The sequence below is a fragment of the Cheilinus undulatus genome, linkage group 17, assembly GCF_018320785.1.
Source record: "Cheilinus undulatus linkage group 17, ASM1832078v1, whole genome shotgun sequence".
NCBI lineage: Eukaryota > Metazoa > Chordata > Actinopteri > Labriformes > Labridae > Cheilinus > Cheilinus undulatus.
The window spans coordinates 1,562,718-1,579,339 of NC_054881.1; the positions used below are offsets into that span (position 1 = coordinate 1,562,718).

Sequence of the window (16,622 nt, forward strand, 5' to 3'; positions counted from 1 at the left end):
ACTGATATTTACAGCTGATATAGACTGATATTTACAGCTGATATAGACTGATATTTACAGCTGATATAGACTGATATTTACAGCTGATGTAGACTGATATTTACAGCTGATGTAGACTGATATTTACAGCTGATATAGACTGATATTTACAGCTGATATTTACAGCTGATATAGACTGATATTTACAGCTGATATTTACAGCTGATATAGACTGATATTTACAGCTGATATAGACTGCATGTCTTAATGAAATTAATGGCACATTTGGCTACCAGCTTTAAAAATCCTCTGTTTCTTGGTGTGCTGCTGCAGGTTTGTTGTCATCTTCCACTTACAGCAGCTGTAGTGAGCTACCAGCTACGTCAGAAAAAACATCGTCAGGTCTTTCCAAATGAAAATTGTCTTTATCTGCAGGGAGTTTCTGCGGCTTTTTTCTGTTTTTGGGACCATAATTCTATTGACATTCAAAAATCTCTCGGACAGCTACTGGAGAAGGGGCTAATATTTGAAGATAAATGTTGGTCTGGAGCCTGAGTGTTGAGGTAGTGTAAGGCTGCTCTGTGAACGTCTCAGACTCAGATAATCAGCGTAGAAGACCTCGGGTTAACTCCCATTCTGAGCCCTTTTCTTATCTGGGTCATTAAACACAGAGCCGTGCAGGAACAGGAAACAAACTTCACACATGGGGTCTTGAACTGACCCTTTCACGAGGTTTTTAGTGAGAGCTGTCACTTCCTCTGTAGAACAAACCCACCAGTGATAAAAACATTCAGTACAACGGCGTCATGAAGGAATCGATGTTTGGCTGCAGATAAACTGGCTGGTTTGTTCCAGAACTGAGAACTCTTCATCGGTCAGAATGATGAAGGGGAAGTAGCGGCTGGTGGGGTGTTAATGTAGGTTAAGATGTCTGAGAAAGGTTAAAGGTAGGGGTGGTGATGGAGAGATGGATCCATAAGGATCCTAACATTATTTTATCACATCACAAACGAGTGCTGTCCCTAATCAGCCACATCATCAGTCCATGCTGCTCCAAGCTACCAGAAACCAGGATATATGGGCATGGAGGAGACATTATTTCTCATGAATCGACCTGATTTAAGAAAAAGATGGTTCATTCACAATCTCCCTCAACCGCAGTACATTACCCACAATCCTACAGTACCATGATGACGTCTCTGATTGGCTGATCTCGCCTTTACACGCAGAACTTCTGTGTTTGATGGAAATTTAGATTAAATATTTCCTTAACTTGAAACGCGAGTCAGAATATCAGTTTAATCCACATTTTTGAGAGTTTTCTCCTGAAGGATCCTAGGAGGTTCATGTTTCCCTGGCTTATTTCAGAGGTTTATTTTCAGTGTTTTAATCAGTAGTATCGTCTTTAAAGATGCTCCAACACCACTCTCCTCCTGCAGTGGGAGAATGCATGATATTCTGTCAGAGTTTCAGGACTGGTGCATGTTTGAATTCTTCTCTGTGATGAGGAACAACATTACCGCTCTCATCCTAGAGTGCAGGATAACATCGACAGCAAGCCGCTGCAGGAAACGGTTAAAACATTTGCATTAGAAGCCTGATATTATGATATTAAGCCTGTTATTATGAGACATGGCTCCTCAAATAGTGGGTTTACAGGAAGAGAGTCCACAGGCACACCTCTGTCATGCATCAACTTTAAATTATTTTGCTAAAAACATCCCATGAAGCGATTTTTCCCTTCATATTGCATTTGCAATATCAGTCAAATTAACTGCAGTTTTATATTTTTTCCAAATTCTGCCCAGTTATCCACCATGTCTGAAGGAAGACTCGGTTTATTCTAGGGCTGAACCATTTGCAAAAATAATCTAATTGCAATTTTTTCCTGCAATATTGCAGTTTCGATTTGAAATGTGATGAATTAGGTTCCTCAGCTTTTTCTGTTGTTCAACAAACATCAGCAAGAAATCATTCTATATTCTAACAAGTACAATATTAGATAAGTTAAACTGGGGCTAAATTTATAAGGAAATATCTAACTGCCATTTTGGCTCATAGAGTAAATTTGATATCAACTGCTTCATTGAAGAGGATGATCATTTCTCATATCTTCTCATTTTGATGAAGAAAAATAAATGCATCGGCAAGAAAGGTAAGAATTTTGTAAAAAACAAAATAAAATAAAAAGTATACTTGAAGGTTTGAATAACCTAAAAAGCAGTTACGCTCAACGCGTGGCTCTTTTATGTCTTCATTTTTATTTATTATTACCCCAGGAAACCTTAAAAAAGGGAAACTTTTTTGCACTTTTTCACCCATTCTTTTACATTTTCACCCATTTGAGCTACCTTTAGCCATTGAATACCACTTTTTCCTTACTTTTTTGCCCATTTTTCCCACTTTTATCCCATTTGTGCCTATTAAGGCTATCTTTTGCCATATACCACTTTTTCTCTACTTTTTGCCCATTTTCACGTTGTTGAAACATTTTAACCATTTTTTGGCACTTTTATCCCATTTTTTTCCCCTTTTCACCCTTTTTTCTCTGCATTTTCACCCATTTAAGCTACTTCTTGTCTGTAAATACCACATTTTTCCTTCTTTTTGCCCATTTTAGCCACTCTTGACTGCTTTTTGCCCATTTTAGTCACGTTCCACTCATTTTTTTGCCACAGTTTTGCCATGTTTGTACCATTTTATGCCAACTGTAACTAATTTTTTGTCACTTCTCACCCATTTTTTTTTTTTGCTACTTTCTGACCCTTTATCCACTTTTCCTCCCCATTTTTTTTGCTTTTTGACCATTTTTGCCACCTTAAACTTATTTTTATTGCTACTTCAAGCTGTTTTTGGCACTTTTCACCACTTACATTGTGACTCTTTCAAAGGTATTTTTCAACTATTTTGCTCTTTGGTTGAGTAACACTGGTATAAAGCATAAAAAAGATTGTATCAAACTGGTATTTTGACACTTTTTTTTAGGTTAAAGAAATATTGCACTGTCTCCGATTTGAAAATTGCAGCATGCCAAATTGCGATTTAATCTAATTTGCGATTAATTGCCCAACCCTAGTTTATTCACAAGCTCAGGCATGATCCTAGATCCTACCCATGATCCTAGAGTTCCACAGGGAGCTCTCTGGTTGGTGGATTCCTGCAGGTTTATGTCTGAATAAAAGGCTCTGAGGGTCTTTGAACAGAGTTAAATATTTGGTAAAGAGATGTAGTGTTGGTAAAGTCTATCATGAGTAACCGGATGGTTTCTGGAACATAAGATTGTGTGTGTTTTTGTCGTTTTCAGTGTGTGGAGACGTCCACGGTCAGTTCTTCGACCTGATGAAACTCTTCGAGGTGGGCGGCTCTCCCAGCAGCACCCGCTATCTGTTCCTGGGCGACTACGTGGACCGAGGGTACTTCAGCATCGAGGTACGAGTCGCCGCCTCTCCTCTCCTCGCTCTCACATGTTTGTGTTTCTGACATTTGGAGCGCGGCTTAGCACGGCGTCTTTAAATAGTCGTAGGAAATGAAAGACACACTGTCTGCTGCCGCGCGCAGAGCCCCACCCCCACAGACCCTCGCCTCCAGCCTCGCTGCGTGTCCCGTTTCCAAAACAGTCAGGACGGGGGGGGTGTGTGTGTGTGAGTCTGTGGATGGCAGGGCGCCGTTATTAGCCGCTGTGGCGAGGATTAGCGGACATCCTGGAACACTTCTCTCCTCTATCACAAAGACAGAGATGGAGAAACAGCTAGACATGACTTTAAGATCCACCTTAAAACAATCAGAATCATGACAGAGTATTCCACGTTTATTCAGCTTTCAGCTTATTTCTGTGACTAAAATCAGTAGTTTCAGGTTATAAAATGTAAATATTCTCTGGGTTTACCTTCTCCCTATCTGATCAGTACTAAAGTGAGACTAGTAAAGTTTGATTTCAGAGGAGCTCCCTCTGCTCTCAGAGTCAGAGACGGAGAAATTTCGGCCGGTCTCTGGGATGCAGACAGAATCAGGGTCAGACACATTTTAGAGGAGCAGACGCTCCATTGAACCAGATTAATTTAGAAGTCATTTATCTCCAGACGGCTCCGACTACCTGAAAACTCAGAGCCACACTCGCTCCCATTCAGATCACACACACCAGGGTCATTCATACCTCACATTAGCATCTGTTCAGGCTGTCCCGTACCAAGTGGTGATCCTGAATGCCTTATGTGGACACGCCTCAATGTAAACAGAGGTATCTGAGACCTCAGACCACGTACAGAGGAGGTCCAGGATGTCTTCATCCTGACTGGGTTGGTTGTAGGTGTAACAGCTACTGGTACACATTAACGGCTGCTCCGTCAGCTGGTAACCTAAAGCTTGGCTTCTTTATGTCCACCCAGCCTCGCTAGGAATGATGGGAAATATGGCTGTCTTAGAGATCTAGATGATCAGCTCAGTTAGAAGTTTGGTCTTTCAGCTCCCACATGGCCTTTTATTTGGTACCAGTTTGACTTTTTATGTCTTCTAAATAGCGCTGAACGATTTTGGAAAATAATCTAATCGGGATTTTATATCCGATTATTTCTGAAGTTCCTCATTTTATGTATTTTACAAGAAACACAAGCAATAAATCATTTTATACTTAGTTTAACCTCCTAAGACCCTGCATCCACATACGAAGACATTTTGGCTTTCCTACATCATAGCAAACATTGTTGGTATTAGAATTGATGTAATAATTGTTCAAGATGCCCATTCAAGTTTAAGGAATTTGCTGTTTGGATATTTTAGGGAATTTGCTTGGAGTTATAAAAGAATTTTTATGGAAATTAAAGAGGATATGCTTCTATATTTTGGAGGGTTTCATGGCTTGAAATTTATTTGAAATGTTTTATTGCATTTTCATGGGAATATGGGGAAGTTATTACCAAATTTTTGGGAAGCTGGATTGGGAGTTTGGGCTTCAGGATTGTCTTTTGAATATTATTTTTTTAAATTAGAAAACTTTAGGGGGTTAGTGTTATCATCCATCATTTTCATTGAATTTTGGAGAATGTTTCTTGAAAATGTCTAGAATTTGCCAAGAAATTAAAGGGGGAATTTACTTTAATATCTGGAGACTGCTTGGAATTTGCATGAAATTTTGGGGGATTTTTTTTAAATTTTCAGGCTTTATGAGGAATTTTCACTGAAAGATTTAAGGACTATCTAAGGAAAAATTTGGGTACTTTAAAAATATGTTTAAGAATTTTCCAAGAGATTTTTTTTTGATCATGGAATTTTTGGGGGTTTTGGAAAGGAACATTTCCAAAAAATTCCTCTTCAACTACAGGACTGATGATTTATCTTATCTCACCATATTTTTCCCAAATAAGTGGTAGAAAATAAAAATGCTCTCCAAACAAAGGCTCAGGTCTCAGGAGGTTAGACAAGGACTAACATAAAAAAAAAAAAAACACTTCTTGTGCTGATTTTGACTTGAGTTGCAAATCGGATATGAATTTTTGTTTTAAAGGACGTGATCGTTTCATATCGTTCTCATATTCAAGAAGAAAAATGTTCAAAAATGAAGAAAGGAGGATTTTTTGCAGACTATTCTGAAAAAATGACACCTGAATGATTGCATATGTAATACAAAACATCTCTGCTGCTAAGAAAAAGTTGTAAACTGGTACTTTGGCACAAATTTTACAATAAAGAAATATTTCAGCAGGCCATATTGTGATTTAATCTGATTTGAGATCAATTTCCCAGCCCTACTCTAAAACAACAACAACAAAACTGGGGAGAAAAAAGGGACGCAGTCGTTCACAGTAGGGTCCAGCTCATCTGGAAAATTTTTTGAAGGATTCTGTACTATTGGGAGATAGGGCTAATGGCGGAGGTCTGTGCTGTTACCACTCTACACCAGGAGATGGCGGACATGAGTAATTTCATTCCAGCAGCATTTTTGGGTGTGTTTCTGTTCAAAGTTTTGGAGTTTACAGAGTTTGAAAGACACACACCTGGTCGAGGAGACGAGTCGGAGCGTAACAGAGAGAAAGACAGCGAATTGTAGCGAGAACACTCACAATGCTGGGAGGAATAGAGGAATATTCACCCTCTGCCATGACTTCCAGTCATCAGGTGAGACCATGGGTGAGACTGTCGGTGCATCTGTTGGCACCGGCAGGCAATGCTTCCACCATGACAGTCCACCCATAGCGAAGCCAATGCTTTGCGTCCCCGTGTTTCCACTCCACTGGGGAGGGAGTAATCGGCTAATGCCGTGGTGGGGGGCACATGGGGACGGATCCAGGAATTTTTTTAAGGATTCTTCAGTATTGGGAGGTAGGACTAATGGCGGAGGTCTGCACTCTCTGAGTGCTTTTCTAGTTCAAGATGTTTTTTGTGTTGATGGCTTACAGCTAACAAAGATCAAAAAGCAACTCTCTCTAAATTTTATAATATTGTTGAAAAGTCCAATCAGTAACGGTTTCCTGAGCCTTGGTTCTCTTACTCTGGTTCACTACACAGCCACAGTTAGGGATGTTCCAGTACCATTTTTCCTTCCCGATACGATTCTGATACCCAGGGGTTGGCTATCGGCAGATACCAAGTCCTGATCCGATACCAGTGAGAACGTTCTGGACTGACTGTTCAGACCAGTAAATTATTTCAGATCTATATTTGACTCAAAACATGGTTTAACAAATAGAATCATAATGTTCAGCATCTCTGAGCCTAAAGTCGTTTTTCTGCTGATTATTGAGTTTTTCTGCTAAATACTAAAATAATAATACAGGGGGCTGCAGCACAGCCCCTCTCTCTCCTATGCTCTATTCAGGCAGCGTCATGTGATTACAGAACAGCCTGCTATTGGCTGACAGACCCTCACAAAGGGAAACAGATAGCTGACCTGGCCCCAGGTCTCACCACCCCCTCCTTAGTGAATAATTCCCACTCACATTTCCTGAGACATTTCAAGCAAAAGTAAACATTTGTATTAAAAATGGGACAGTCTGAACATGAGATGGAGATGGAGACTGAGACAAATCCTTTAGAATTAAAGAACATCAGAGACTCTTTGTGACCCACTTTAGTGTCCCGGTCCACCTGTTGAGAACCTGTGCTTAATGTTTTAACTTAGAGATGTCTGAGGCAGCGATGGTTGAGTCTTTGAAACACACAGATCTGTTTTCATACGGACAGGGAGCATTAATGAGCCTTTAGACCGGCTCATAGCAGAGCTGGAGTTAGCAGGCTCCTCTTCATGGAGGCTCTGTGATGAAGAAAGGCTGTGAATCCCAGGGGACACCAAAGAAAAGTTCCCTACATTTTTAATTCCTTTGTCTTTGACCTAAAAGTTGGATGTCTTTGCTGATGGAGGCGTCTCATCAGTGACTTTAGAATAAATACAACCATCAGAAAACACTGACATCAAATCCAGAAGCCTCAGACTGCTTAATAAGGCGGTGGTGGACTTTTAACAGTGCCTGAATAAAGAAGACTGCTGGAGGTCTGGATAATGAGATTATATAAGTATGAAGGCAGTTTACCCAGCATGGCCCTGTACACAGAAATGTTCCAACCACGCTGTCTGCATAGATTTCATAAAACCAACAGAGACGAGAGCAGGAGCCACGGTTAGTTATGAAGCAAAGAGCGCCATGGTTATATTATTGTAGCATCAAATTAAATCACCACATCTGACTCTGTGCTTTAAAATAACACGCTTAATTTGGAGTAATGTGTCTGTGTTTGCACAAACCTTCTGCAGATCACACCGTAAACTTTTGCTCTCTGCCTCTGCAACACCTCGCACAAACTTCACAGCTCCTCTTACACGCTCAACACTTAGCTTCACATTTTTAATCTAGAAATCTCCACTGTAGGGCCTCCAGGCTGGAGATAGTAAAGGTTAGAGTCATTATGTTTGAGGGTCGTCTGTACGTGCATCCGGGACGTTCATGTGGATCGGATTCATCGTGAAAGCTGTGAGGTTATTATTGATTTTATGAATCAATGAAGGTCAGTGTAATTTGGCTTTTTTGACTCTTGATTGAGGTCTGGGCTTTGATGCGGCCACTCCAGAACATTCCTCTCTTTGTCTTTAAACCATTTTTGTGTAGCTTTCTCTGGATGCTTCCAGGACCAGCTGCTGAGAAGCACCCCCGCAGCATGATCCTGCTGAGAAGCATCCCCACGGCACGATGCTGCTGAGAAGCATCCCCACAGCACGATGCTGCTGAGAAGCATCCCCACAGCATGATCCTGCTGAGAAGCATCCCCACGGCACGATGCTGCTGAGAAGCATCCCCACAGTACGATGCTGCTGAGAAGCATCCCCACAGCACGATGCTGCTGAGAAGCATCCCCACAGCATGATCCTGCTGAGAAGCATCCCCACAGCACGATGCTGCTGAGAAGCATCCCCACAGCATGATCCTGCTGAGAAGCATCCCCACAGCATGATCCTGCTGAGAAGCATCCCCACAGCATGATCCTGCTGAGAAGCATCCCCACAGCATGATCCTGCTGAGAAGCATCCCCACAGCACGATGCTGCTGAGAAGCATCCCCACAGCACGATGCTGCCCCCAGCATGCTCCACAGTGGGAATGGTGTGTTTGTGGTGATATCAGTGTTTGGTCTCCATCCTGGTCTCATCAGACCAAAGAACTTTCTTCCTCTTGACCATGGAGTCTCCCACAGTCCTTCTGGTGAACTCTAGTCCAGATTGAATCTGAGTTTTCTTCAACAGTGTCTTTCTCTTTGCCACTCTCCCATAAAGCTCTGACTGGTGAAGAACCCGGCCAACAGTTGTTGTCTGCAGAGTCTCTCCATCTCAGCTGCTGAAGCTTGGAACTCCTTCAGAGTAGTCATAGGTGTCTTGGTGTCCTCTCTCACTAGTCTGGACATGTCAACCCCCTTCACTCAGGCTGTTGGGACCAAAAATGCCCCATTAAACTCCAAACCAGTAAAAAAAATCATGCATTTATGATTTTAGGCTTTCATTCTGGAGTCGTTGCTTCAAGTTTGTAGTTTTTCCTGTTTGTCACCTAATGATTTTCTTTCCCAGTACTAGGATTGCCATTTAATATGAGATTATTTTTAGGTTCCTCATCTTATGGAGATTTAAAGAATTATCTGTACTTGAAGTTGATTTTGGTCCTAATGCAAATTTGATATCAGCTGCTTTATTGCTTTATTGTAAACTGATTTGTGGAGAACAAAATTCACAAAAAATAATGAATGACCTCATATCAGTTCTGATCTTGATAAAGGAATTAACATAAAAAGAGGGAACATTTTTCATGTGAATTATTTTTATTGCTTTTTTGTATGGTGTCTGTTTTTCACCATCTACATCCTAGTAAACAAATTCTTGAATATTTAAATGTTAATTAATTCGATAAAATGGTAAAATTAATCAAAAGTTGCTGCTTTATCTTAACACATTCAAGGCTTTGATATTTAACTTCAAGGAAATGTAATTTGATTTGTAGAATATGAGAGGTATTGAATCTCTAGTGTGTTTTACATTATAGAGTTATAGACTTAGTATTTGATAATTATGACCAGATCTGATCGTACTTAGAAAATAATGCATTAAAGGGGATATTGCGCTTTATGTATGGCGTCCATTTTTGGCCCTGAACATGCTGAGTGTGATGATTTATCAAAAATCGTACAATTTCAATTTCATAAAAATCCCAGTTGTTGTTCATTACTAACAAACATAAGGCTGTGATAATCACCTTGAAGGAAATCCAATTTCCATGTAGAATAATGGAAAATATTTAACCTTTTGTGTGTCTTACATTACAGACATCGGGGTTTTTGTGCAATTAAACTGGCATTTCAAAGGTTAACTTTCCAAAAGTAATCAATATTTCACATCAGGTCTGTTTTTTTAAATTTACTTTTTATTATTGTTTTTGAGAAACATAACACAAATACAAACAATAATAAAACAAAACAGCAGGGGGAGGATCCATCTCTCGAGTAACATTTAGATCACACAATTGACAACATGCACATATAACCATATTAGTTCCCTCATTTGCGATAAAATTTGAAGACATGCCCCCCATAGGGGGCATATTGTTGCTATACAAAATCAGGCCTTACGGTTAAAACGTAGGTGAGCCATTTTGACCAGATTTCAGCAAAGATATCAGTTTTACATCTCATTTTAAATGTGATTCCTTCCATAACGTATATACTGTAAACAACATCAGTCCAGTCATTTATAATAGGTATGTCTCTTTCAGCCATTTTCTGGTCACAGCCTTCTTGTTTGCTACTAACAATAGTCTCAGTAAACATTTGTCTCTGTTTGCACATTTAAGTTCTTCTAAGTCGTTGAGGTACATGGTTTTAAAGTCAAAGCAGATTTTAAAGCTAAAAACTGCCTCCAGGACGCCGTGGACACATCTCCAAAATGGAGCCACAGAGGGGCAATCCCAAAGATGTGAAAATGGTTTGCTATAGTACTTCCACAGGACCTCCAGCAAGCAGTCTGTTATCTTGTTATCAACCGTTGCTGTCTGCAGATTCTGTCCCATTCCTCCACTGTTATCATGATAGTGCCCTCTGATTCCCATCTTGATTTAATGTCCAGAGTATGGTCTCCCTTTTAATTCTGGAGAGCCCGATATAGTCTAGAAATTATTCTTTGGTAGGTGCCATCATTGTAGGCTTTTTGGAAAATATCCAGAATTTCGTCTCCAATTGTCGTGTCATCCTTATTCATTTTTTTTCTTAATAAAGTCTCTAATTTGTAAATACCTAAAATGGTCCTGATTTTGTAGATTATTATTGTCCTTAAGGTCCTGGAAGCTTAACATTGTACCTTTTTTAAGAAGTGTGGAGTATGTTGTAAAACCCTTCCCAGTCCAATCTTTGAACCTCGTGTCGTGTTTGCTGGGTAAGAACTCTGGGTCATATGCAAACCACTTTAAGATTTCAGCTTTACCTTCCAATTGGTATTTTTTAACTAGTCCCCTCCATGTCTTTAATGAACTCATTATATATGGGTTATCAGAGTCTGTCGAATGACTAATTAACGTGGGGTCTCCTATTAACGTATTAACTGGGAGTCCTTTCCCCATTCAGCTCTCTGTCTCTTTCCATCTAGATCTGTAATTGGGCTTGCACCATCCAATCAATGGTCTCAATTGAGCAGCTCTGTAATAATCCATTAGACATGGAAGGGCCAATCCTCCTCTCTCCTTAGATAGTTACAAAATTTCATATCTTACTCTTGGCTTTTTCCCAGCCCAAATGAATCGTGAAATAATTTTATCCCACTCTGAAAAGTACTGTTCTGGTTTTTCAATAGGCACTGATTGAAATGAGTATAGAAGTCTTGGTAAAATGTTCGTCCTAACTGAGTCGATGCGTGAACTTATATTAAGATAAGGGATTAAATTCCATCTGTTAATGTCAGAAATAATTTGCTTTTTCAGGGGCCGTAATTCGTTTCTTCTACTTTAGATAAATCAGTTGGCAAGAGGATTCCCAAATATTTTACATGTTTCTTATCCCAATCTAGTTGATACTTTAAACAAAGATACTGGGGGGGGTGTCATGAATGTTAATGACCTGGGTTTTTTGTCCATTTAGTTTATATCCTGAATATGACCCATATTCCCCCAGCACAGACATCAGCTCAGGCAGTGAAGCTGTTGGGCTTGAGAGGTACACGAGGACATCGTCTGCAAACAAGGCCAGCTTTTGCTCTCCTGCTGCCTTTTTTATACCTTTAATCATGTTGTTCTGCCTAATCCATTGAGCCAACGGTTCAGTAAAAATTGCAAATAAAAGTGGACTTAATGGGCAGCCTTGTCTCGAAGATCTCCCGAGCCCAAAAGAGCCAGTTAACTCACCTCTGATTTTCAATTTTGCTGATGGCTTGTTGTATAGAGCCTCTATTGTTTTGATAATTACTTTGTCAAATCCAAATTTTTCCAGCTTTAAATAAGAATTTCCATCAAACTGTTATCTGCCTGTTGTTTTTGTTATTTATATGACAATAATTTTGTATACTTACTACCGCCTTCATAATAATTTTGTTTAGTATAAATTAATTTCTTCTGAATTTCTTGTCTGTTTATCTCCTCAACCTGGTTTCTTTTGTTTGTCATTTCTAGATTAATTTTGGGATCCCTCGAGTCTTTATGTTTGGATTCTAATTTTTTCAAATCATATTGCAGGCGGTTGAGTTTTTCCATTCTTTGTTTCTTAAGAAAAGATGTTACAGCAATCACTCTACCTCTCATCACCGCTTTACAGACATCCCAGACGACGGGTGGAGACACCTCGCCGTCGTCATTATTTTCTAAGTAGTCTGATATGTCTTTTGCAAACTGTTCAACTCTGTGTCTGTTCAGTATGCTAGAGTTAAACCTGAGTGAGTAAATGTCTGTGTATGCAGTCGTTAGGGATAGATATAATGGGCAGTGATCAGAACAATCCCTCGTTCCATTATGGCAGTGTTGCACTTTATTAAGATCTGTACCAAACAGCAGAAAGTAATCAGTTCTTGAATATGTTGAGTGTGGAGATGAGAAGAAGGTATAGTCCCTGGTTGAAGGATTCAGCTGTCTCCAGATATCACTTAGTCCTATTTCTAACATCATCGAGTTTATTTTCTCAGTTATTTTCTGGGTTTGGGTTCAGAGTGGTATTAAAATCTCCTCCACATATGAGAGTCCCTTGGTTTCTGTTGCAATCTGTGTGTATGTCACACACAGTTCGTCTCCAGGTTCCCTAGCTTCTTTGCTAGTTAGCGCGGCGCCACTTTCATCGACGGAGGTGTCCGTTTGGTCTTTCGTTGTTGTAAATTGTCCAGTCGGTTGATTTTTCGAACTGACGTCTGCGTGGCTTGTTCCCACCCATCTGCCTGCTGTACAACTTAGTGAGTTGAAATTCTCAATTTGGGGGATGATTTCAGGCCGATTGAGACGGAGCAACAAACTACACGTCTATCTCGCACATGGGTTCCACCATTTCTTCATCAGGTCTGTTTTTGATTAGAAAATTAATGCAACAAAAGAGAAATTGTTTTTAATATGTCTATTTTATTGCTGTTGATGTAGGTAGGTGTCCATTTTTGGCCCTGAACATGCCGAGTGTGAGGATTTATTAAAATAAAAAAACATGATAATGCATAAAGGCTGTGATAAACACCTTCAGGGAAACTCAATGTTTATGTAATTTAAAAAAATGTTTAATTTTCATCAGTTTGGCACAGTTAAACTGGCATTTAAAGGGTTAAATTCTTCAGCATTCATGCATATTTAATATTTATGATCAGATCTGACCTTGATCTAAGAATTAAAGCAACAAAAGTAGTAAAAAGTTTCTGTTGATTATGATAGTAGTTTATATAAGCTGCTCTCAGTGATGAACACCCTGAGTGTAATAATGAATTGACTCTCTCTGAGGTTAGACATGTCGGTGCTTCTGTGTGCGTGCAGCCTGAGGTGACGTCTAGCTGGCGTGTTTTAATGCAGCTTAAAACCACTGACGGTTTCTCCTCCTAACCTCATCACCTCGCTGAACAGAGCGAGCTCTAGTTTGTGGTTTCTACACAGATAGAGGCGTTTACACCCACCTCCTCATCATCACACCACAGAGAGCTCCTCATGAACAATCATACTCCTGTTCTTCTGACCAAGGTCATGAGATTGTCGGTTACATAAAACCGCAGTACAATCTCCTCCTGGACGGTACCACGGCGTTTCTGCAGAGGTACCCGCTGATGTAACGCTGCCGCAGAGCGAATCCTCGTCCTCCGTGGTCGGGCCTGTTGGGTTCTGGATGAACAGCTGGTCGGATCCGGCTCCTGTTGGAGTCGACGCCTCCGTAAAATAAAAAAGCTGAGATTTTAACAGGTGGTTCCTCGCTGCACAAAAACACAGAGGATGATTGACAGCTGAACGAGTGGGATTGTTTGGAAGTCGTGCAGGAGCTTTTTAACGCTAACAAATGCACATCTGAAAGTTTATTATCAGAGAGACGGGAAGAAAAACTCAAAGTTATGAATCACAGATAATCAGGAAATCAAATTAACCTTCTGACTTATGAGAAGAAGAAATCCTCCATTGAAGAGCAGCAGAAACGGTCGTCTGACTCTTTCTAATCTCCCACATCCTCGCTGCTTACCCTGACTTTATCTGGTCGATAGCAGCGGATGGTTATCAGAGGCTAATCCTCGGTGCATCGGTGCATGTTTGACTGTCTCAGTCGCCCTGCAAAGCTCAAAGCTTCACCAAAACCCTCTAAGACAGTGATACTCAACCTGTGGCTCTTCTGTGATTATTTGTGGCTCTTTTTGTCTTCATTTTAAATATTATTCCTACAGAAAACCTCAAAAAGGAAACTTTTTTGCTGCTTTTTACAATTATTTGCGACTTTTTACCCATTTAAGCTACTTTTTGTCATTAAATACCAGTTTTTTCCTACTTGTTGCCCCTTTTTTCCCATTTTTTGTCACTTTATTCCTATTTTTGCCTTGTTTCACGTTTTTTTTTCTCCACTTTTTGGCCATTTAAGCTTCCATTTGTTATTAAATACACATTTTTTCCCATTTTCTACCCAATTTTGAAGCTTTTTTTTGCCACTTTTTTCCAATTTTGCCACTTTTATCCTATTTATACTCTTTTTCGCCTTTTTTTTTTTTTTCTTTTTTTAACCACTTTTTGCCCAACCGAGCTACCTTTTGCCAATGAATGCAACTAGTTTTCTTTTTTGGGGGGCCATTTTTATCCCATTTTTGCCCTTTTTCACAACTTTTTTGCCACTTTTCGCCCATTTAAGATACTGTTTGTCATTGAATCCCCCTTTTTTCTGATTATTGACACTTTTATCCCATTTTTGCCCTATTTTACAATTTTTTTTGCCTCTTTTCGCCCAGTGAGCCACCTTTTGTCATTGAATATGACTAGTTTCCTTTTTTTTGGCCATTTTTTCCTCCACCTTTTTCATTAAATACCTTTTTTTTTCCCATTTTTTTCCCCAGTTTTGAAACGTCTTTTGCCACTTTTTCCAATTTTTGCCACTTTTTTCCCTTTTTGCCCTTTTTCACAATTTTTTTGCCACTTTTTTGCCCAATTAAGCATCCTTTTGTCATTACATACCACTTTTTCCTAATTTTTGCCACTTTTCCCCATTTTTGCCGTTTTTCACCCTTTATGACCCTATATGCCACTTTCTGCCCATTTAAGCTTCCTTTTGCCATTGAATACCACTTGTTTCCTATTTTTTGCCCCTTCTTTCCACTCTTGACTGCTTTTTGCCCATTTTAGTTCCTTTTTCACATATTTTTTTGCCTTGTTTTTGCCACTTTTGGACCATTTTTTGCCACCTGTAACTCATTTTTTTGTCACTCCTCACCCATTTCTGCTACTTTCTGACTCGTTCCACTTTTTTCCAATTTTTGCCCCTTCTACTATTGCTGCATTTTGACCATTTTTGCCATCTTTAGCGTATTTTTATTGCTACTTCATGCTATTTTTGCTGTTCTTAACCACTTAGATTGTGGCTCTTGCAGATGTATTCTTTAACAATTTGGCTCTTTGGTCAAGCAGGGTTGAGTAAAACTGATCTGAAAACATCCTCAAGTGCTGAAAATAAAGCCAGCATTGGTGTTATAATCCTCCCTCCTGTTTGTGTCTGCAGTGTGTTCTGTACCTTTGGGCTCTGAAGATCAACCACCCCAACACGCTCTTCCTGCTCAGAGGAAACCACGAGTGCCGGCATCTTACAGAGTACTTCACCTTCAAACAGGAGTGTAAGTCCTACAGGGTTAGACGTCTGCACCGTAGTTCACTCAGTCTCCATATTAACCTGTGTTTGTGCTCTGCTCAGGTAAAATAAAGTACTCTGAGCGCGTGTACGACGCCTGTATGGATGCGTTTGACTGCCTCCCTCTGGCTGCTCTCCTCAACCAGCAGTTCCTCTGCGTGCACGGAGGCCTGAGCCCTGAGGTCACCTGTCTGGACGACATACGGAAGGTAAAACGGCTGGAACCGTGTACCTACAGGTCTAAAAAAAAAGTCCTCAAAAATGATCTCTGATTAATTTAACTGCTTTTGCATTTTCAGCTGGACCGGTTCAAAGAACCTCCTGCATTTGGTCCGATGTGCGACCTGCTGTGGTCGGACCCAGGTGAGGACTACGGCTCAGAGAAAACCCAGGAACACTTCTGCCACAACAGTGTGAGAGGCTGCTCTTATTTCTACAGGTAGGGCCCTCTGCAGGGGTTATTTTCAAAATAAAAGACCCTTTTAATGTCTTATACCAAGAGGAAGGAGTCTGTGTAAGGCTGGCGACACGCTGGACTTTAGGCAAAGTGGGTGGAAGTGCCTGTCGCCACCTCCACCCACTTTGCCTAAAGTTGCCAACAAAGGGCAGTCCTCTTAAAACCCAGCTGAATCCCTCTTTATCTCTCCTGTGTTTGTAAGGTTTAAACATCATCCAGCCGGTCTAAGACCGGTTCTTCCAGGTAGACCTCTCTGCAGGACTTTATCGCTTCGCTGCTGCTGGAAACCCCCCCCCCCCCCCCCCCCCGTGCTCCGTGCTCTAATCTAAGCTGATTAAAGCTTTTCCAAACAATGGCTTATCTCTGGATAAGTGACCGCCGGTTAAATCCGCTGTCAGACTGATACT

General features: G+C 40.4%; 1 protein-coding gene across 2 annotated transcripts in view; it reads left to right on the forward strand.

Annotated features, from left to right (window-relative positions):
* Positions 1 to 16,622, forward strand: part of ppp3ccb (protein phosphatase 3, catalytic subunit, gamma isozyme, b) — a 71,667-nt gene that overhangs the window by 25,394 nt on the left and 29,651 nt on the right. For both annotated transcript variants that reach the window (XM_041811210.1, XM_041811211.1), the window contains exons 3-6: positions 3,284 to 3,408; positions 15,633 to 15,744; positions 15,822 to 15,967; positions 16,058 to 16,197. In XM_041811210.1, the coding sequence (XP_041667144.1) occupies positions 3,284 to 3,408; positions 15,633 to 15,744; positions 15,822 to 15,967; positions 16,058 to 16,197 (523 nt within the window). The remainder of the gene's footprint in view (positions 1 to 3,283; positions 3,409 to 15,632; positions 15,745 to 15,821; positions 15,968 to 16,057; positions 16,198 to 16,622) is intronic.